The sequence below is a fragment of the Ischnura elegans genome, chromosome 8 (genome assembly GCF_921293095.1).
Source record: "Ischnura elegans chromosome 8, ioIscEleg1.1, whole genome shotgun sequence".
In the NCBI taxonomy this organism is placed as follows: domain Eukaryota; kingdom Metazoa; phylum Arthropoda; class Insecta; order Odonata; family Coenagrionidae; genus Ischnura; species Ischnura elegans.
Genome location: NC_060253.1, coordinates 53,653,408 through 53,675,711, shown reverse-complemented (window position 1 = coordinate 53,675,711; position 22,304 = coordinate 53,653,408). Strand labels below are relative to the sequence as shown.

Below are 22,304 nucleotides of genomic sequence, written 5' to 3'. Positions count from 1 at the left end.
GCCGTGACGCAACCCGCAATTCGTTCTCTAGTGTCTTCTTAAGGGTCGCAAACGTCTGAATTCATGATTTAATTTATTATCATAAGTCATTAACATTCTTCCATTCATTCCACATCTCTTTCTTCTACCGTAATTTATCCAAATGCATTTCTGAATTCTTGTGACGTGATGAAAAATAAAATGCGGCCATTTTTCGGGAATGTCTGACTATGAAAAACTACAACCAATAAGAAGCCCCAATTTTCCCCACCCCGAGCTCCTCACCTTCTGTTGCCTTTGGAGCGCTTGGGAGTGCCCACTGCTGCGCACAAAGTTCGTGAGTGGGCAATTGTTGCTATTGCACGAGTTATCATGATGAAGAAATGAGTCAGACAATTTCCACATTATCTAAAGCAGTACTGTTCCATAAACTCGACGTCGTGCGTATTTACTTGACTACTGTTGCGGGAGCAGACGATCCTCAGGATCTCCACGCGAAGCTTAGCTTAAAAATAATTGATCTCGGAACGAAAGCAGACGACATTAGACAAATTTTGAAAGTAAATTTCAACTGTTTAATATAAAATTTTCTTGTAATTACGTCGTAATCTAATAATCTTGCGTGTCATCAGTCGATATATCGATCGATTTTACAATCGAAATGGTATCATTCCAGAAGCGAATGTCTACGGCTCTTGGCGTAATTTGAAAGTCAATATAATTTTGCCCAATTTTTATGATGTTTAAAAAACCAGTTGACTTACTCCGGGTTGTTGTTATATTCTCCGAGTACGCTGTGAGAAAGAAAAATGAGTTGTCTTCGCTTGTCTGAGCTTCACTCGTCCTCGTTCTGTAAATATATATAGGATAAATCACGGGAGATAGACGCCGTAATCATGAAATCGTCTCCGGGATGCCCATGAAAAATTGCGATTTTTATTCACATGGTATTGTTTTTCATGGTAGCGCTCATTTTCTTGATTTTAAATGTGAATAGAGTTCAGGAAGGCGATCCTATGAGAACTACCGATAGTAATTGTAATTATGACGACTTTTTCACTGATTGCAATAACCCCGACTGCTATTATTTACTTTCCTCGTTAGTACGTTTTCCTGGTTAGTACGTTCATTTTTCGTGGTCCCTTCAGAAACGTACTAACCAAGTTCCACTGTAAATGATTTCCAAATACTGCGCATGGGTTCAGCTTACTCGACAACATTGATCATTGTGTAAGTCCCTACAGGGGTAAACCAAAAACTTCATGTGAATGCACACCCTAGCAAAAAGGTTTGCACCAAGCAGATTAATAGTTAAGAGTAGAATTATTTCAGTCACGTTCCCCCTTTGTGTGTATAGAGGTGTGCCTACCCAGTAGGATGTCCAACCACGGAAGTTGTATAACTTGACGTAATAAACAGTAGGGAGAAAATGACATATAGGATGCATCGGATACAACCAGAAGTAGTACTACAGGCTTTAGAATCATGAGTTGCACCTACTTACTGACTCCGGTTGCAGTCTGTTCTGCCGTATGGAAATTCATAGCAGACAGTCTGACATCCTCTTTTCTACGTGTATATTTGTAGACGTTTGTCTTAGCCGAAACCAATGAATTTTCATTTTTTATGATTTCTTCATTGCCCAATGAATGTCAACACTGAAATTGTCCTCAGGTGTTTTAATACTTACTCTTTTAGCTTGGAGAAATAGGGAGTGAAAATAGGGCAACATATTTGATTGGGGAAGCTATTATGAAATGATAGCTTCCTCACTCAAAAATATCTTCATCTCCTTCCAAACTTTTTTGAAGGGATAACGACATCACATTCTGACATTTTTAGAAACAAGGGTACTGTAGCATCACATTAACTTAATCTTGATCATTTGTCCATAAAATTTTTCTTGATGTTATCCACCATTACTTCAACCATTTTCTCCATGTCGTAGCAGTGTTTCCATCCCCATGTCTCTCTTGCCAAGCTGTCATCAAAAGCTGTTGGCCATGTGTCAGCTATATTATAAAAAATAATGAAAAGTATTTGTTAATCATCGTAAGAAATAAGAGTATATTTTAAATTCATAAATGTTTTAGCTGCTCCAGAAAGGGAGAATGAAGTCACGTAAGAAGTTACATCATATGCATACCCTTGCTCAAGGTCTTGCATTTATTGGGAAGTGGCAATACCAAATTTTGTCCAAATACATCCCCTTAATTTTAAACAAATCACCAAAGTAAAAGTGGGAGAGGGGACTACATATTAAAATGCAAGTACATAAGTTAGACTAATTGAGCAATATTGCCCTCGTAAAAACAACAAAATAGGGAACAATTAACTTCAGAGATTTCTTAAGCCTTGTTAACTTGCATTGGATTTGAAAACATTACTGGAAACCTGCTGATTTTAAAGAGAAGCCCACATATTTTAGTATTCAAGGCATGCACCAGCAAGTGATGCTGGCAATGCTTATGTTAGTAAAAAATTGAAATTAAACCCAGGATGTCATATTGAATGTTTTTGAACCATTGTGATTGAATTTTTTTATTAATAATTTAGTGTACAATTAATTATTATGAAACCATTCACAACCAATGGATGATTCCTGCAATTCGCCATGGTATTCTGTACCATAACACTTCAGCAGAATTGGAAATGGAAGTGGTCCCAGAATAAATGCAATATTTGTCGTCATTCACCCTAAGATTACAATAGCCCTCACACTGCCATTATAGAGCAGTCATATGAGAACACAGCTCCTGATTTACCGCAAAGTGATGATTACATAAATGAAGGAGTAAAGGTAATCATCATGAAGTATCACCCTGACAACATACATATCTATTCTTTGCAAGGTCAGCAATGTTAGCTTTCTCTAGACTCCCATATATTTTTATAAAATGTTGAGGTAATATAGATTTGCAGTAAATTATACAAAAGTTGATGGTAATTGATATTCCAAATAATATACCTCACTGCTACTAGAGCTCAGTCAGGTTGCAATGTATATACACAGACGGTTAGTGCAATTTTGGTACAAGTAGAGACATGAGGGATTGTAGACAAGTATGTAGAGCCAAGTTTGGGTAACTAATCTAATCTGATGCAGGGCAGGTCACAGGTCTCTCTTCAATTCACAGAAGAGAATGTAACCAGCAATGGTAGAGCATACATGGTCAGGATGTGTGCTTCACCTTACTTAGGCAAAATTCAATGCTAGGGAAGACGGCTAACATCCTTGTTTAAATAGAGAGTAGATTGAAATTGAAAGACACTGTTGAGAGCCTTGATGGGAAAGTCAGTTACATTCTGCATAGCAAATGGGAGGGAGTTGTACAGCCCTCCCTGTATCCCATTGGACTTCATTACTCATTTCCTTGTAATCACTTGAATTTGCAAGGTGCAATCTCAGTGCAACTGATTTTTAAATTGGATCTCTGGTGTTTATGTTAACTGATGTAAGAATTTCCTATTGCTTTTGTGATTTGCATTGCTCGGCATATAAGTATTACCTATAGCCTTATTTAGCATCACACTCTTAATTTTTTCATACAACCAAACTTTGAGCACTAATTTTTGAGAAAAAGAGGTAAATACGGCCATACACGAAAAGAAAGAAATGATGATGGTATCCTTCAAATAATATCCTAGGAAGAAGCTTATTTTCAAACTAGAATCCAGAGAATTCTTTGCTATTACAGTTACAATAATGTAGTCATATGCACCTATGTGGCATTTTGCTATATTGAATTCTATGATAGAAATCTGCTAGTTTTACACCTAGCATTGCAATTTAAGGTTGCCGGGAGTTAGAGTAAAACAAATCAGTCCATTCCATGTTTTATGTTTTCATTTAAGCACATAATATTTGTTTATTAAAATTCTGCTGATACTATTAGTTACTGCAAATTTATTGTGCCTGAGTTGTGGAAAGTAAGTTGAAGGATTGAGTACAGGTTCTAAAGAACAAACCTTATCCCTCATTCAGCTAGGTCGTGAGAGGCAGAGACCTGCATGAGGTTTATAGCACAGTCTATAATACACATTCACTTCCCATCCCTTCCTTCAGATATAGCGGGCATTTATTCATTTGCATTGGAAAATGTGTCGGTCAAAAGGGGTAAGGATCGAGAGAGATAAAAATGTAAGCGTTTATTGCTTGCATTCTTCACAACTGACGGTTAAAAATTGCTGTATGAACCCATTTTAAACAGTATTTGGTTCCAATAAAAGAATTATTGCTTGTGCTCAAATTTTGAAGTCTTTTAGCATGCTATCAACAATTTTATGATAGGACTCGCTCTGCTCCCCAGCCCTCTTTAGTAAAGGTCTGTGGCCTTTTCTGGTTTCTCTGCCAGTTCTTACAATTTTTGTCTGCCGTTTGTTCCATAGCGAAAGTTTTTTTTCCGGTGATATCTAACCTACTTAAATTGAATCCTAGAAATACCAAACAGTTCTTGGCTTCCAGTATTTGTGGTGTGGACAGTCGCAATGACTTTGATGTCTTTATCAAACTTTGAGTGTTAAACTAATTTTAACACCTTTCATAATCGAAAAAACTTTATTTGTTAAAGAAATATTTATTAAATTCATGATTTTTCAATATTTTGTTTTCTTTTCTGAAGGAAAATAATTGTATTTTTATATTTGAGGGGGGGGCGGGGGTCCGGACCCCATGGACTCCCCCCCTGGGTACGCCACTGGCAGTTGGCTATCAGGTAATATGTAGATAGAAAATTAAGTGGTTCGACAATTTTCCATACAAGTTTAGAAAGGGTTGATTCTATGACTTTTTGTTGTATGTATCTCATCTCGTTCACCTCAAACATTGGTATGAATCAGCCAAGTCTGTGGTTGGAAGTTATACATATGTAGTTTAGTGATAATTACTCACCAATTAATTGCCTTGAATCTGGCTTGTAGTCCACTTTAAAATCTGGTACATACTTCTTGAGTTCTTCTGTCAGTTCTTCAGGGGTAAAAGACATTGCTGTAACGTTATATGTCCTTATGTCTTTAAGTGTACAATTTTCGGCTTCCATTATTCCCAAAAAGACTCTCATGCAGTCGTCAATGTACATCATTGGCATCCTGGTGTCAGGTTTCAGATAGCATTCATATTTTCCGTTTTTCAGAGCTTCATGGAATATTGCTACTGCATAATCTGGAAATGAAATCATAATATTAGCTTAGCTCCAAAATAAATTTAGCTCTTTCCAGCAAATAATTTTGAGAACTATGCTTAGAGAATCAGTACCATTCCGACCTCTTCTTAACTCACTCTCAGTTATTCAGATACAGTATGTATTAGAAGACCATATTTCGATAAATTGAATCTCCCCCCTGAATTTTGAGCACTCAATTTTTTTTATAGATTAGAAGCTTAAATGAAAGTGATAGCTTTAGTATCTTTGAAGATGTACAGAAAAATCAGTTCATTTTGAAGCTCTGCTGAATGTCCTTGTGCTATTTTGGAATACACAACTTCAATTTACGACTCAATGGGATAATACTTCTGGTAAGGAACTCATTAATCTTGCTGTCCTGAATGTACAATGTCTCCGAAATAAAATAATTAAATTAGAACTATTTCTCAAGTCAGTAAATTGTGATATTCTGTGTATCAGTGAGCATTGGCTTCATGTTGATGAAGGTAGCCTTTATCAGGTGGACGGTTTCAATCTTGCCTCAATTTTCTGTCGCTCTCATCATATACATGGTGGTGTGTGCATATTTTTATCAAAGAACCTTCAATTTAAAGTAATCGATACTACTAGGTACTGCATTGAACTGCACTTCGAAATCACAGCTGTTATTCTGTGTGTATACAATCTCATTGTTCTCTCCCTATATCGGTCACCTAATGGCGACCCTGAAAAGTTTCTTGAACAGCTTGAAAAGGTACTATGTCATTTAATGCAGTTTAATGCTAACATTGTAATTGGTGCTGATTTAAACATTGATATGAGATATTCCTCTAAGAGTAGCAGGCAACTGTCTAATCTCCTGAGATCTTTCAACCTCTATTGTGTAAACAGTGAACCCACGAGGAACAATTCATGTATTGATAATGTGATAACCACTCTTAATGTTCATGCATATAACCTTACTGTCATCGATCCTCTTGTTGCAGACCATATGGCCATACTCTTTCAGTTGATTGCAATTAACAATAGTCCACCTAGGGAATCCAGCACTAGGTACATAAGTCCAATCACCATTCACGGCCTTGAAGTCTTTAAAGGCCTGCTTGGTGGTGTGGATTGGACTAGCTTACTCTCTCACAACGACAGTCATTCAAATTTCTCTTTGTTCTTTGAAACCTTAATCTCCCTTTTTAATGAATCCTTTCCCAGAAAAGCTGTCCCAGTCCGAAAATTCTTTAAATCACGTGGCCACTCAAACAATCCCGAGGTCCAAATACGCAGGGAAAGTGTACTACATGCCTATCATGAGTACAAGCGACTACCCACTGAGGATTTGAAACAAGTGTATAAAAGATTGAATAAGGAGTATCATTTCGCAGCAATAAAAGCGAAACAAAATGCGAACATGGATTTCATTAATAGTGCCTCTAATAAATTCAAAGCTGCCTGGAATGTGATCAATAGGGAAAAAGGCACTTCTATAAACAGATCTCCTATTACAATTGATCCCGATACCTTCAACAATCACTTTGTCAATTCCGTGGACACCACATTATCAAAAATCACAAATAACAGGTGTGATGCCTTAGCACTACTCAATAAACACCTGATATCCCCTCCTAAATTTCAGTGGCAATGGATTAGTACGAGGGATATTTTCAATGTAGTAAAAAAATTTAAAAACTCCACCAGTCGTGACATCAATGGGCTTTCCAATGATCTGATTAAGTCCATAATACATATTATAGCTCATCCTCTATCTATTATTATTAATGCCTGTTTTTCCACTGGATACTTCCCAGACTCCTTAAAATATTCTAAGGTCATACCTGTCTTCAAAAAAGGAGACACTACTCTTCCCAACAGCTATAGGCCCATCACCATTATATCAGTGATCGCTAAAATAATAGAAACTATTGCCTATACACAAATTCTAGTACACTTTGAGAAACACAATCTCTTCACCCCTTCCCAGTTTGGATTTCGCCCGGGGAAATCCACTGAATTGGCAGTTGAGTCAGTGGTAAAAAATTTATCAAGGGCATTTGAAGACAAGCAATGTGTCTCACTCACACTTTGTGATTTAACCTCTGCCTTTGACTGCGTCAATCATGCTACCCTCCTGCAAAAACTCCAATACTACGGCTTTCATAACAGTGAGCTGAAATTCATGACCTCTTACCTCACTGATCGAAAGCAGATGGTACAAGTAAATTGAAACCAATCTGATTTTCTTCCAGTGAAACATGGAGTTCCTCAGGGGTCCGTCCTTGGTCCTCTCTTGTTCCTTATTCTAATCAATGACCTACCTTACAATCTTTCTATGGACTGCATGATATATGCAGATGACACCACTCTGGTGCAGAAATGCAATACTCCTAGCCAAGTCAGACTTCTTACAAAAAAGGCAATAGAAGAATCTCAACTCTGGTTTACAGCCAATAATCTCTTTCTGAACAATGGTAAGACACAACATCTTACATGCTGTCTTAAAAGTACTGAGCTAAACAATGATCCTGTCAGGCTTCTAGGCTTCAATATTGACGCTAAATTGACATGGAATTCACATGTTTTCCTAGTCAGCAAAAAACTCTCTAGGGTTTTGTACTTATTGAGGAAACTTAAAACCTGTATCAATGAAAAGTACATGAGATTAGCCTATTTTGCTTTTTTTCATAGTATTCTTGCCTATGGTGTTCGACTCTGGGGACATGCAAATGAAACCAAAGAAATTCTAAAACTGCAAAAAAAAGCAGTGAGGATTCTGAGTGGTGCTGGGCCCCGTGACCACTGCAGGCCAATTTTTAAAAACTTTCATATCCTCACCATCTACAGCCTCTTTGTGTTTCGCAGCATTATGCACATTAAAGATAACTTAGATACCTACCCCATTCGATCCACCATCCACTCTCATGACACTAGGGCTAAAAATAGCCTAAATACTAATTACTGTAGGCTGTTTAAGACCAACAACCAGTCTGACAATTTGGGAGTAAAATTATTTAATAAATTACCCAGCAAAGCCAGATCAGTGAGCATCACTAGACTGAAAAATGTGCTGGAAAAGTGGCTGTGCAATTATCCACTGTACTCAATTCATGAGTATTTTGAGCTGGACTTTTCTTCTCTTTTATTTTAAATGTAATCTTTGTAATGTATGTGTTTCTAATGTTTTAATCCAAGGTACATGTTTTGTATGTTTTGTTGTATCGAATGTTTTCATAAATGTGTTGTATACAGCATCCGCGAGGGCCAATCCTCGCCGTGGATGAATAAAGATAAAGATAAAACATTTGTATTAATATCCGACAAACACAAAGAACTGCCCAAGCTAAGCTGAGAATTTTATTAATTACTGTAAATCACCCTAGAAAAGTTACTCTCCAAGCTTGAAAAACACAGAGTAGGCAAAATAGGTCAAATGTTGACAATAAGAAGCTGTCTGCAATCCAATATACATAATGCCTCATCCCTTTTCTTATGGATATTTTGGAAAAAAATAGACTATATTCAAGGCAATGCAGTATTATTATGATACAATTTGCACTTTTCAAGTTGTACCCATATAAAACCTACATGAGAGGGAATCCATGGTTTTATGGTTCTTAGCAGACCTTAAAATGGCATTTTTAAATTTGGTAAAATTAATTTGATTGTAATTATGATTTGTAGTTCCTTGTTGCTTTGAGTCTCATTATAGTGAAAATTTCTTAGCGATCATAACATGAGTAATGAATATTTGAGAGAAGTCTAATAATAAATTCAAGTTTCAAGGAGAATACAGTTGAAAAGTTATGGATAATACATTGCATTGATCGTGTTGCAGTAGAGTAAATCATGCTATGGAAGTGATGATATACATTAATACAGTGGATAAAATGCGAATTAAGAAGTGAGAAAAAAACATAACTTTGCTGTTGATGAGGATTTGTGATGTCGCACCAATTGATTGCCTGATGAAAAGTGCATGCATAGGTGTTTTTTATGTTACGCACCTCATGCACATATTATGTATTTCATCATCAACATAAAATTTGAAAATGGAGCTATAATATTCTGTAGCTATTTGATGTATATTTTTAATTTGTCTTCATTCATTATTATGCTTATTTTGTATGTGTGTGACTTCTGTAGAATTTATAACTTTCTAACAAAAGGATTTCTAATAAATTCTATCATTGAAAAAAAAAATGAGTATGAGATATCATCAACAAATACACTCTCTATAGCAAAGTGCACACTATCATGTAGGAATGTTGGCCCTCGTTTAAGTATGCCGGGACTAGCCACGGTGATAACTTTTACGGAGTCACCCACAATGCACAAATTGTGCGAAAAATCCACAGAGGAAAAATCATTCGCCTTGACCGGGAGTCATCCGATATACTTAAACAAGTCTAGAGCGAATACCTCTTCGTGTTCAAAGTCTGGGCTTTGCCCTCCGGCTGTGGTGCCGTGTGCATGACTTGGACTGCTAGTTGCATAATATGCTCAGCAGCCTGTACCACCTTGTCCGGTATAGTCCAAAAATTTCCACAGGGGAAAATGACACCTCGGTAGCTTAACTGGCTAAAGCACTCGGCCGGAAATGGAGGGATCCGGGTTCGAATCCCGGTCAAGGCGAATGATTTTTCCTCTGTGGATTTTTCGCACAATGCTGGCCCTCCCTCCTCAGATAAATAGACAGCTGTGAAAAGCCCTATTTTTTTGTTAGCAACACTAGTCATGTTTCCCCTTCTCTCTTACTATAGTTTCTATATCCTGGATGACTCCATTAAAGTGACTGGTAGATAAGAAAAGATGACTTCTCTAGTACTTGAGTTAGTTTGCTTGGATTGATTTATGGAAGAATATGCACCTATATGTTTGGACTTTCTTATTTCTTCATACAATAGGATTACTTACCTGTCGTTCCACCTCCAGTTTGTGGGTCTGGTGATATGATTCCTGGAAGTCTCACACACCTGAAGTCCAGCCCAAATCTATGGTAGTAGTATTCCCCCAGAAGTTCCGCATGGACCTTTGAAACTCCGTATATAGTTCGTGGGCGCTGAATGGTGAAATTTGGTGTTGGAACATCCCTTGGTGAGTCTGGACCAAATGCTCCTATTGTGCTTGGCACCATTATCCTTAATTTATATTGTTTAGCAAGTTCCATTGCATTGTGTAGACCTAGAAGTTAAATTATCCATAATACTATGAATATAATTTTGATAAACATCATGCACGAATCTTGGTAGCATATTATCAGCTAAAGCCATTATGGGGATACACTATTGGTTTCACTATGAAGTATTTGATTTTAAACTTTCTGTTTACAGTATTATTATTATTTCAATTTGAAAAAATAGTTTTTGTGATGTATATTTTCATTCTCAATGGCCTGAAATGTAAAGAAAGGATGATATTTTATTTAAAAATTCATAACTGCTAGCCAGCTTTAGTACATCTTATTTATGTCAAAGTGATTTGTTTTCTGATTTCCCATTTATTCTCCCAAATTTATTCCAATAGCAACTTCTAAAACCCAGTTTTGTTGAGAACTATCGTGCCATGAGAAATTGGCTATTAACGTGTGACAGTGTCTTAGTGAAGTTGATTATGAGAAGCTATGGTATGTCAGGGTTTACCCCTCTTAAAAATGCCATTAAATTTTATCTGCTGATTTTATATCATTTTACGCAATCACATATTTTTGTGACCATGACTCTTAGTTTCTTCTGGCTAATGAACAAAAAGTTTCTCAAAATTATCTTTGAAGACACATTCATTGTTGGCATTCTTTGTGAAGGTTCAGTGTAATATTTGAAGCTTAACTTTGATTCAATAATTTTAGTTAAATAACAAAATGGTGGTTGCATTAGATATATTTTCAGGTAGCCCTGTAAAAGGCTAAAGATATTTGCAATCTTATTCAGATTACCTATTTCACTAGCAATAAAACAGGTGCTTACCTTCAATATTGACTCGAACAGCAAGTGGCACATTTTGTTCACCAATTGCACTTAAAAGAGCACTGAAGTGTATGAGCCAGTCTATTCTGTTTGTTACAACTACATCTTGCAAACATCTAAAGTCCAGAACGTCAGCAAATACATATGGTCCTGGAAAGTAAAAATAATTTTCATTATCTATGGAAGTGTGGATTGATGTACATTTAGTTACCTTAACAAATATATTTATATAAATTATCTAAATTATCTATAGAAGTGTGGTTTGATGTACATTTAGTTACATTAGCAAAGATTATACTAAAAGCATCGTTTTACATATTTTTATACCTTGGCCGTGAGAAAGACAAAATTTTAATGGGTAATGCAGATTTGGGCAATTGACTTGTTTACATTTTTTTCTCATTTGTCTGACCTAGAAACATACAAGCTCTAGATCAGATAAAGCACCTTTACTGTAATGACGCTCTTGCTTGTAAATTCCTCATTCGTTTTTCAACCCAAAAAGCTTAGATTTAATCCAGCGTTGTATATATTCACATTTGTATTTTCCCATCACACTATTTCTCTCCAGAAGGCACAGTGAAATGAGCTCATGTCTTAGCATTATTTAGAGTAGGCACTCTTTCTTTGTGAAACTTTCAACAACAGAATACTACTTTTATAATTACATTTGCATCTTGTCCTCTGCTACGTGCATCGTGCTTGATTTACAAAATTAAAGAAAATCTGGTCAGACACCTTAAAATTTTAAGAGTGGATAATTGTCTATCACTTCAGAAAACCTCTCTTTTTTGGAGAGTGAACTGGCCAGTTTGTAGGTATTGAAATATCCACATCAGATAAAAGATAAGTGAGGCCTAATACCTTACACTGCAGGCTGACAAAGTAGGCCCATAAAATAAAAAAATGAAGTTTTAATCCTCTCTTCATCATGCCAGTCTAATGAAAATTTAGCAATCCTGTCAATAACACCTTCAGTAGCAAATAATAGACGTTCCACTGAATTATTTCATTTAATGCATACCCTAAAACCCTTGGACAATTTGTTACTGTAGCCCAAAGCAAAATTGTATCCTCTTTGTCACCATAAACAAGAAACCGAGAGCTTACCGCAAGTTTTGTCCCCAAACACCTTATTGATTAGACCCTTTACACAGTTCTCTTACGAGACTTTTAGGAATGCTGTCCCAGTTTATTTGGTAACTATTGCAAATTTGGGTAAAAGATCAAACATAAATATCACATTGCTCTCCTGAAAAGTTACTATTTTCGAGATACATACATGTTGTTAGAACTTAGCCAACAAAATGTCATTTTCAATACTTTTTTTCTCTTATCTTTATTTAATTTTTAGATAGTGAGTGAGTGATAAGTGAAGGATATCGCAAAGTTTCCTGTTTTTTTTAAATGAATTATCACAACGTTAAACTCATCAACTATCAAAATGATATACCGAAAACTAACCCCTGCCATCACTGTACATGTACTCAAGCGGTAAGATGCTATCAATGTCGTCATGAGATAGAACTGTTACTTAAGATACCAATTTGTGGATTAATACATATAGGCATTATTTCTTTTGGAGTTGTTATGTTACTAAAGTTCAGCTAGTGGAAATAGAAGTAAAAACTATCACCCCAGTGTGATAGATGTGAGTCGAAACATTAATTACTTAACCCAACCTCTAGTTTAACTTGAGTGGTGGGAAAACGTTTCGATTAAAGTATTGTGTCTGCTACTGAAATTTCTAGTGTTAAAAGGAAAGAAAACTTAAGTTTGGAGCCAAAAACACAAAATTTTTCCAGAAATGCAAAATAAATTTGAGTGAAAAAAAAATCACGAGCTTAAAATTAATGGTATCAAAATCATCAGTGCTAAAATTTTATCGTCTAAGGAACAAAAACTTTATGGTGCTAAGAGGTGTAAAACTATGAATATTTTTAATAAGTAATTTATATCACTTTAGCTGGTGAAATCTCAAACCAATCTTTCCTAAGCCATTTTTATGTGGTGAAATGCATACAAGACAGACTAGTAAGTGTGTAGGGTGCTTCACTCGCAAAAAAAGGTGGTCAACCATTGTAATCTTGATTATTTAGAAAAACTTTGATCATAGAAGGATAGTGTCATAATTTGCTCTTGTTAAGGATATTTTTAAAGGTTGCTAGCATTGAAAGTTCAGTCTTCCGATTCTTATCTAATTGCAAATTCTGCTTCATTATGAAATTAATTTTGTAATAATTTAAGAACTGTACCTGAAAATACAGTTCAGTGACTTTTCAGTGCTGTCAAGGATAGAACATAGTAATGTTGTCAATCATACCACTTTCTGCCACCTCCCGGCTTGGTTTTAAAATATCAGACATGATGACATTATCTCTCCCGTACTTTTCTCGTAACACCCGAGCTAACTCCACTCCTAATTGCCCGAGGCTGCCTGTAATGTACCAAATATTAATTCCAATCAAAACACAAAATTTTTAGTAAAGTATGCTCAAAAATAGTTCTTACCAATATAAATTATACATAGGAACCAGAAGTTAAAACAGAAAACTATTTTCAGAGAATGATGAGTGACAGTGCAAATCCATTAATGTAATTTTTTTCTCAAAGTTTACTCTTTCCAAAATATGACATTTGAATAAAAGCCAGTTTTGAAATTGTGGTTCTTCCTCTTGTGCAATACAGAATTTTTTTGAAAAGCTATTAAAATCACTGGAAACCTATAATGTAAAAGACAGAAATATGTAAAAAGTATAGATCCGACCAAAAATGGTATCCAATTAGAAAAATCTACTCAAGGTATCCAGTCAATCAAAGAAGAAAAATTTGTGCATAATCACAGGTTTACCCGGGAAATTTTACAAAATTCCGGGTTAATCTTACATGATTACTGCAATAGATAAGAATTTTAAAACACCCAACATTATTTCAATATTTTTAAACAATATTATATTTTTACACATACATACTCTTGGTTAAGGAAATTTTACACTTAATTTTTGAATGTCTCACTTGGCACCTCAAGACATTTGTCATACTCTGAAGAAAATGGGTGTTGAACTGGCAAAATTTTATGTGAAATGAATTTGAAATAAAAGACAAATTCCAGATCGGAGCAAAAATTTATGAATAATTCAGGCACATTCCTGGAACTAAAATTCACGCATAATTCCAGATTCTCCAGGTTTTCCCGGTCACAAGACACCCTGCTACTGCTAGCTAAAAAGACTCCAGACGAAGGAGCGCACCCTTTAACAGTGAAAAATGCGTTCATGGAGCCCCGCGTGAAGGCACCATACCTGTGATGAGGATTCTTGGGCTATCGTCGGTCTTGCACTGCTTGGGCGGGCAAGGCGGCGGGCAGGGTGGCGGGCATCGCGGCTTCGGTGGCGGGCACTGAGGCTTTGGCGGGGGGCATGGCGGCGGGCAGGGCGGCGGGCAGGGCGGCGGGCAGGGCGGTGGACATTTCGGCTTGGGCGGAGGGCATGGTGGCGGAGGGCATGGTGGCGGAGGGCATGGTGGTGGCGGGCATTTAGGCTTGGGCGGCGGAGGGCATGGTGGCGGAGGGCATGGTGGTGGCGGGCATTTAGGCTTGGGCGGCGGACAGGGTGGCGGGCACGGAGGCGGTGGACACTTGGGCGGACTCGGCGGGCAGGGCGGCGGGCACGGAGGAGGGCACGAGGGGCTCGGCGGGGGCGGGCAAGGCGGCGGCGGGCAGGGCGGCTTAGACGATCCGCACCTGGAGGACGCGAGGATCGGGGGTGCCGGTGCGAAGGATGACGGGCACGACGTCCTCAGTGCACCGCCGTTGTCCGCCTGCGAGACGAACCCCCGCGAGGTCTCCCTCAGGATCGATGGCTTCATGTGTCTCGCGCATTTTGCCAGCGGCCTCAGGCGGTTGAACGTAGATGTCATAACTTCTCACCGCTCGCCCCTGGAAAGATGAGAACACGTTTTTCAGGATAATGGTTGCCAACTTTAAAAAGTGAGGGAGATTGAATGGGAACTTGACTAAATTTCGCTAGAAAACACCAAGGTCATAGCCGGAAAGCTTTTTCTCTTTAGGTTCATTTGGAGGGAGGGCTACTTCGGGGGGTTCAACAATGTTGAGGTCTTGAGTTACATTTTGAGGCTAACATAAAATAAAGTACAACTTCGGCAGAAGAAAACTAAATATATTTCCACAAGGCTTAACGGATCGACAGATCATGACAGACTGAACTAGAAAAAAGGGTCTCACACACGAGGGGAAGAAGCGGAAGGCTGAAAAAAACGGTAACACCAAACTGACATGAGGCAAAAGAAGTACGTCTGCAGGTTAAACCTCAACAATAAGAGTGGTGTCAACTTAAGACGAATGAGTTAAGCCCTTTAACATCTCCTGGTTACGTGAGCAAAGGCTGAAGCCAACATTTTTTTCCTGGGGAGAAGAGGCACATTTGGAGATAGTCCACTGCAGAGAACCCCCTAAAATTATGGCGTATCCAGGATCAAAACTGGAGGGAGGCAAGCCGAGGTCGTTCAAGTTGTAACACAGAAAAGGTTATGAAACCAAAATTTCAAGAAAATTATACAGCACTTTATTTTATTTTTATTTTATTTTAAATACATATAACCACATACAGCATATGCCATTTTATAGTGGCCAGGTAACAATAATACATAAATTAGAGGACGAAGACGCAATATAACATGTAGAAAACAATAATTACATTTACAAAAACAAAAGGACAACAAGAAACTGCAGTGACAGACTACTTCGGTGACAGATAGGATAGGGAAAGGCTTATGAAGGATTTAAATGGAAGTGCAAAGGGGTCGATGTGTGGAGGGAGTGAGTTCAGCACAGAAGTAATGCGGTAGAAAAACGAACGTTTAGTGAGTGGAAGTCTCGGAATGGGCATGTGGAGTTTGTTAGTTTTCTGAATAATTTAGTTGAAAAAAATATCTTTATTTTAATTACATGTTTTATACTTATATCCTTTTTGTTATATTTAAATAAAATTTGTTTAAAAATTTAGGGAAGCTGCCACTTAGTTTAAATTGATATCATGAAAGAATGTTATGTTATTTATACTCAAAGAAAATAATTTAACGAATACGGTAACTCTCGGAAAAAGGTAGGCCTGGCAATACAGAAAGGAAGTATTGGTTCTGATGTGCTTCATATTTCAAGTCGAGTGGAATGATGCGAATCGAGTTTTTTTATAGATGAATTCTCCCATCCGTTGAGATTTCGTTCCAGGGAAAAGCTTTTCCCAAACCCATAATTTAAAATGTGATGGTAGTTGACTGCTCTTCTAACATGAACAGCCGTAAGACATGAAAGCGGCTACTGTTCTACTGAAGTCCACGTACACTACGAGCAGACGCTGATTCAGGGAGGGGCTCGGTGGGGACTATATATAATAAATGGGGGTTGCATCAGACTTAATGAGCCTTCATCCCAGATGTAGGAAAAATTGGCCGACTGTTGGTCCAATTTCGGTGATAACAGATCGCCCTATTTTTATGTTTATGCCCGCAGGGTTTGTAACCAAATAAGTAATGCATATCGGCAACCACCGTGTCCCTTTCGTCCTGAGCTTTATCGGACCATTCTTTAACCACCGTCATAATTCAGCCCTAGTTTGAGAAAACTCCTTTAATGAATATCACATAAATTCCATCCGAAGATGTTTAAAGAGCTGGGATACAGGTCACAAAATCACACCCGATCTAATAATGCGATAGCGCGAGAAACCGGCCAGAGACTCGATCAACGTGTTACCGCTATTTACTCAATTATTCCAATTACCTGAAAAACTTATATTTTGGTTAAGCACCGAGTATCTCAAGGCTTCCTCTGCCGTCGACTCGTGAAGGACTGGCGCACCTTAATATTTGTTACCCACAGAAACATGCTGTAATGCGCGGAATAAGGTGATGTTAATTCATGTTACCAGAACCATAGCATCCAATTTAACTTTCCGGAAAAATTGACGTTTTGCTTCAGTTTTGACTACCTCAAAGTTTCCTTCACTGACTGTCCATCTTCGTCGGAAAACGAACCCGGGCTCGTTGCCATCAGTGAAATGCTCTAGATTCAAGGCTGGCCGGCCATGGATGAGTGCGGGCGGACTACGATCTCTGGAGAGTGTGACCCTGACGGCAGGGAAGGAACAGTTGGTCGCGACCCCACCCAAGAATAAGCAAATTGTGCCCGTCTGCTCCGTGTTCATGCTCCTCCTTTCAAGGCGGCATTCTGGACGTAATACATATTCCGAGGGTGAAAAATATTCGTCATAATTTTAGCCTGCCTTTCAAAAATCAGTTCCTGTGGCACTGAAGGCCATTCACAATGGATTATTCAACAGTTCTGTTGATTCATCGTACCGTTGGTAGCATTGAAAATAACTAGTGCACACCATTAGTTCTTGGTATTTAAGACTTACTTATTGGCAAGCGAGCTAGCTTCTCAAGCCAAGGTTTGTCTAACCTGCGTGGAGTAGTTTTCTGTCTGTCCTTCCTCTATTTCTCGCTCTAGTTAGATTTTTCCTTAGCAGTAAGAGAAAAATCCAGGCAGATATATCCTCGCAGTCCTACCGCATCACCTTTCTACTACTTCTTGGACAATAAATAAATCCGGCCTCGAGAAACAATCCACCGATACTAATATATCATCACTGTATCACGAACTAAATCCTCATTAGTCCGTTACATATTAGTTCAATGCGTTGCACTGGCCATAAATAAACTGTAATCCGTTTTTACTAATAAAATTATTTCTGCTGGAACAACAGGTCCTCTTCTACTCCGGCTTTGTATTAAGATTCACTCTCAGCTAACGTCGGTACATATTCGTTTTTACCTCGGCTGAAAAAATATTATTTTCTAAGCCGACTTCACCAATGCACTAAGCACGCCATCGCTGTCGATTTCGACGATAAATATGAACCACTGGTGTCACTCGGGGCCTGGCACGAATCCCAGTCGTGAGGTTTACAAGAATCGATTCACTTCCAAAAAACCGTGTGGATGAAAGCACTGTGTTTTCGGGGAAAAAGGGAGAAACGGGTGCAGGAGCACTGCAACTCACCAATATTAGTGTGATAATCCGCTGTTCCGAACGTGAGCACGACAGTTGTAAATAGCGCCACGGATGGATGTTCCCCCTTACGCGAGGTTCACCTGAATGACAGCGGCACGGCGGCAGCGTTGGCCTGCGAGGGGAGTGAAGTTACCCCGCCTCCCACCATCCCGATTACCGATACCCCTTCACTACCCCACACCCTAAGCCACCGCAACCCTTCCCCCGTTAACGTCCATTTTTCCCACTCCTTTCGGGAGGCGAAAAAATTAAGAGAACAGGCACGGCTCACCGGGCTATGCAAGTATACAATGAGGTCCTCTCCGTGTAACTTTCGCCCCTAAACTTCATCGTGCAACATTGTTATGTACTTCTCCACTCTCCCCTCCGGAGACCGACCTTGCAATTGCGCCACTTGGCCACAGTGCCAGCCCTTCCTGCTTCCTCGTACTTCGCTCCACAAACTCCCTCCTACACGAGTATACCCCTTCCACGAAGTCCTGTGGTCCTCCCGCCAGCCGATCGATCCATGTGAGAGTGGTCGTGACGTCGCGTTTCCCCCACTACGGGTCCCGCCTCTGAGCTTCGCCCAATGGGAACTCGCGCTCGCTAGAGGCTCGTCTGTGCTGCGCCTCATTTCGTTGCTCTCATTATATTTCAGGGGCTCAATTTTTTATTCGCGTCACTACGTCACGATGCACGGGGAGTCAACCGGTTCGGCCGCCTTGATGAAAGTGTCTGTCGGTGGGGATTTGTTCCAATAACTCGCCGCAAATCCTGCGTTGGTTAGAGACTCACGTGGCCCACCTAAATAGCACGAGAGGGCCCTTCACTTCACTATTGTCTCTTCGCCGGCTTTCTTGCTGTCGTGTGCGTAATAGTTATCATCCAATGAATAACTGAGCTGATGAAAAATTAGCCAAAGGGATGAGCGGATGGGTCTATTCTTAGTTACCTTGGTCTTAGAATGAAGAATGAAAGTATTCAATGATGCTTAAAGTTACTTATGGCCTGTTTACACCATACTTTAACACGGGTTAATGTGCCGTATAAACAGGCCTTTAGCTAATAAAATCCATGCTGATTTAAGGTCTAGAATTATTAGTGCTGCCTAAATATGTGACAGTGGTAATTAATCCAAAAATACCAATTCATCTCATTGAATAAAGCAATTACTACGTACCTTTGATCCGCTAAATGCCCTTACTTGGTGGAATGGATTATTGACGGTAATTTTAAGTTCTTAAATCCGGATGAACAAAATATTTATGGACATTATTGTCGGTTCCTAAGGTATCATCAAGCCATAACGTTGTTTACGTGCAACCAGTGCTATCAGAAAGAAGATAATGAATTTAAATGCAATTAATTGTTTACAAGTTCTTTTTTATTCATTTTTGATGTGACTTAAATAGTTAAGTGCAATGTTTTAAGTTTTGCTGCTAGCTTGTTCATAAAATTTCCGAATCGTTACTTTTGGGTCAAATTTACTTAGTACTATAGCAACCAATGGCAGTGGTTTCTGGCGGATCGTGAAATTAGTGAACATCAGTGGGGTAGCCAGGAATTTCGTTCAGGCCAAAAACAGGGGGGGAGGGGAATTAAAAAAAAACAGGGTATTGAGTAGAGGGTTTTAAAACTAATTTTAACACTTTTCATAATCGATAAAAACTTCATTTGTCAAAGAAATGTTTTGTAAATTAGCGATTTTTCAATACTTTGTTTTCTTTTATGAAGGAAAGTTATTTTTGTTTCTATATTTCGGAGGGGGGTGGGTGCAGACTCCCCGGACATCCTGCCCTCGCAATGCCACTGGTGGACATCATTCCACTTGATTCCGAAAAGATAGTTGATTTATCTCTGTTATACACTTTTTGTTCGTCGAATTGAATTAGTTTTTATTATTATTTACCTAATTAATCCATGATTGCCGGCTGTTCACGGAAGCTCAGTCGCACGTGAATACCTAAAAATAGCTGGAATGATGACAGGATGGGCATTGAGTGTTTGTTTAGACTACTTGTTGCTTGCTGGTGTATAAGGTCCTCAGAAATGATGCCTTACGCCAACTCTCTTGTCAATTGTTTGATGAGCCAAACTATCCGAGGTCATCATCACGGAGGTATTTCACTCGTGGTAATTTTCATTGTATTCGTATATTTCAGGTACCAGAAAGTCTCTACGATGTGAAGAAGATAAGATCGTTAGCGTCATATGGGGCGGAAGTGACAGCTTGCTTTATTTACTCTGACTGTAAGCCTTAATTACATCCTGCATGTCTATGATAGTGGCAAACGGTGATAAGTAATTCCGTGAACGACATTCACGGTGGATTTTCCAGCGAGTAAAATAGCAACCATAAATATACCATTACATTTATCACTACATTTGTTGCAGAATATGTGAATATGCAGCTAATTACATATGGCCAAGCTTTCTCGCCTATATTCTCGACAAGTCAAAATGTGTAACAGCAAGGAATTTCGCTGTTTATAACCCCCCCAAAATTCTTTGCAAGATAAGTCGGAATAATTTCACCGATTTTTTATGAGATTTCTCTGAGAGATTCATTTTTTACTCCGTATTTTCCTTACTGCTCCCCTCAAAATTCCATGTAACACTTAGCTGAGAATGTTAATGAAAATGAATTTGAACGAATTAATAGTCCTTCGCTGATCGTTATTTATTACTTACTTCATAGGCGGATCTATGGGGGGGACGACACGGGTCACGTGCCCCCCCCCAAGACCCTTATAAAATATGCAAGATTTTTTAATTCGGTCCCATTATCATAGCGTTCGTTTTGATTTTACGAGGTATCCTTGTGCCCCCCCCCCCCCGAGCAAAATCCTGGATACGGCCTTGCTTGTGCCCCCCCCAGAAAGAAATCCTGGATCCGCGCCTGACTTACTTTGAAGGTTACAAAAATGTAAGCAGTTAATGAATAACAAAACTTAAAAACGGAACAGAAATTTATATTTCTCATTTCTCTCAACGGTATGGTTATTAAATGCTTGAACGGCGAGCAATGCTTGGGTTGCACGATTGAGGAAAACATATATAGCTGTAGGGATATGAGGAAGAGTTGCCAAAGGAAGCGTTCATGAACAGGGAGGGGAACAATTTTAAAGGAGGAGCTTATGAAAGAATTGTTATCAGTGGGGTAACTATGGGGGGGGGGGAGATGTGGGGGATAGATCCCCCCCAAGCCTCAGAGAGACGAAAATAATATATAAAACTATCGTCTAATTTTGACATATAATAACTGCATCTGCTTTAAGTTAAATTTTAAGTGCCAAAATTATGTCAAATGTATCTCCAGGCATGTCATTTTTCAAAATGTTCCCGGAACTCCGTTGCCTGGGGTTGGGGCCCACACCCCGGGCCCCCTCATCCCCCAAAGCATATTCCTAGTTATGCCACTGATCGCTGTGTAAGACTTTAAAGAAAAGGTTAGTGAAGAGTCTGATCTGGAGTGTAGCGCTTTACGGTGCGAAAACTTGGACACTTAGGAAGGAGGACGAGAGAAGACTGGAGGTGTTCGAGATGTGGATGTGATAAAAATTGGAGAAGGTGAAGTGGACGGAGAGTAGGAAGAACGACGAAGTGCTGGGCATGGTGGGTGAGGAGAGGCAACTTTTAAGGCCGTTTTACACGGTACACGGAATTGCGCAGGTTAGAGCTGCATTAATTTCTAAAATGGCGTGGAATTGCGCGAATGCATGAACGAAATTAGAACAGGGGCTATTTTGCCGTCTCGCATCCACACATTCTCGCATGTGTTCTAGCAATTCACCGCTTTACACGACGCAATTTTGATTGCGCCTTCACACGTACGTCAGACTGCGCAATTCCGTGTACCGTGTAAAACGGCCTTTAGATGAGATGCGGAGCGGGGAGGGTATGTTGAAAACAGTGCTAGAGGGTAGAATGTTGGGTAAACGAGGAAGAGGAAGGAAGAGAATAGGAATTTTGGGTAGAATGAAAGGGAGTAGGCCTTATTATGAATTTAAGAGGGACGTACATGAAGGAAAGGGAGGCTGCCATAATACTTCTTAGGTGCTAAATGAAAGCCTACCTCATAATCGGTAGAATACTTAAATAAAACGGCGAGTCCAGCATGCTCACCGGATCTCCTAACCGTAATTCGGTAGG

The 22,304-nt window shown here is 38.9% G+C and overlaps 1 protein-coding gene across 2 annotated transcripts; it reads right to left on the bottom strand.

The window, feature by feature from the left end:
- Positions 1-1,643: 1,643 nt before the first annotated feature.
- Positions 1,644-19,439, bottom strand: LOC124163361 (L-threonine 3-dehydrogenase, mitochondrial-like). 2 transcript variants are annotated; one of them, XM_046540224.1, is made up of 7 exons: positions 19,333-19,439; positions 14,380-15,014; positions 13,401-13,514; positions 11,078-11,227; positions 10,029-10,295; positions 4,871-5,140; positions 1,644-1,991 (listed from the first exon to the last, which is right to left on the bottom strand). In XM_046540224.1, exons 2-7 carry the CDS (start codon positions 14,993-14,995, stop codon positions 1,861-1,863), a joined length of 1,548 nt encoding a protein of 515 aa, XP_046396180.1. In that variant the 5' UTR covers positions 14,996-15,014; positions 19,333-19,439; the 3' UTR covers positions 1,644-1,860. The 2 variants fall into 2 exon arrangements, with proteins under 2 accessions (XP_046396180.1, XP_046396181.1); XM_046540225.1 differs by lacking the exon at positions 19,333-19,439 and adding an exon at positions 18,159-18,322.
- Positions 19,440-22,304: the final 2,865 nt, after the last annotated feature.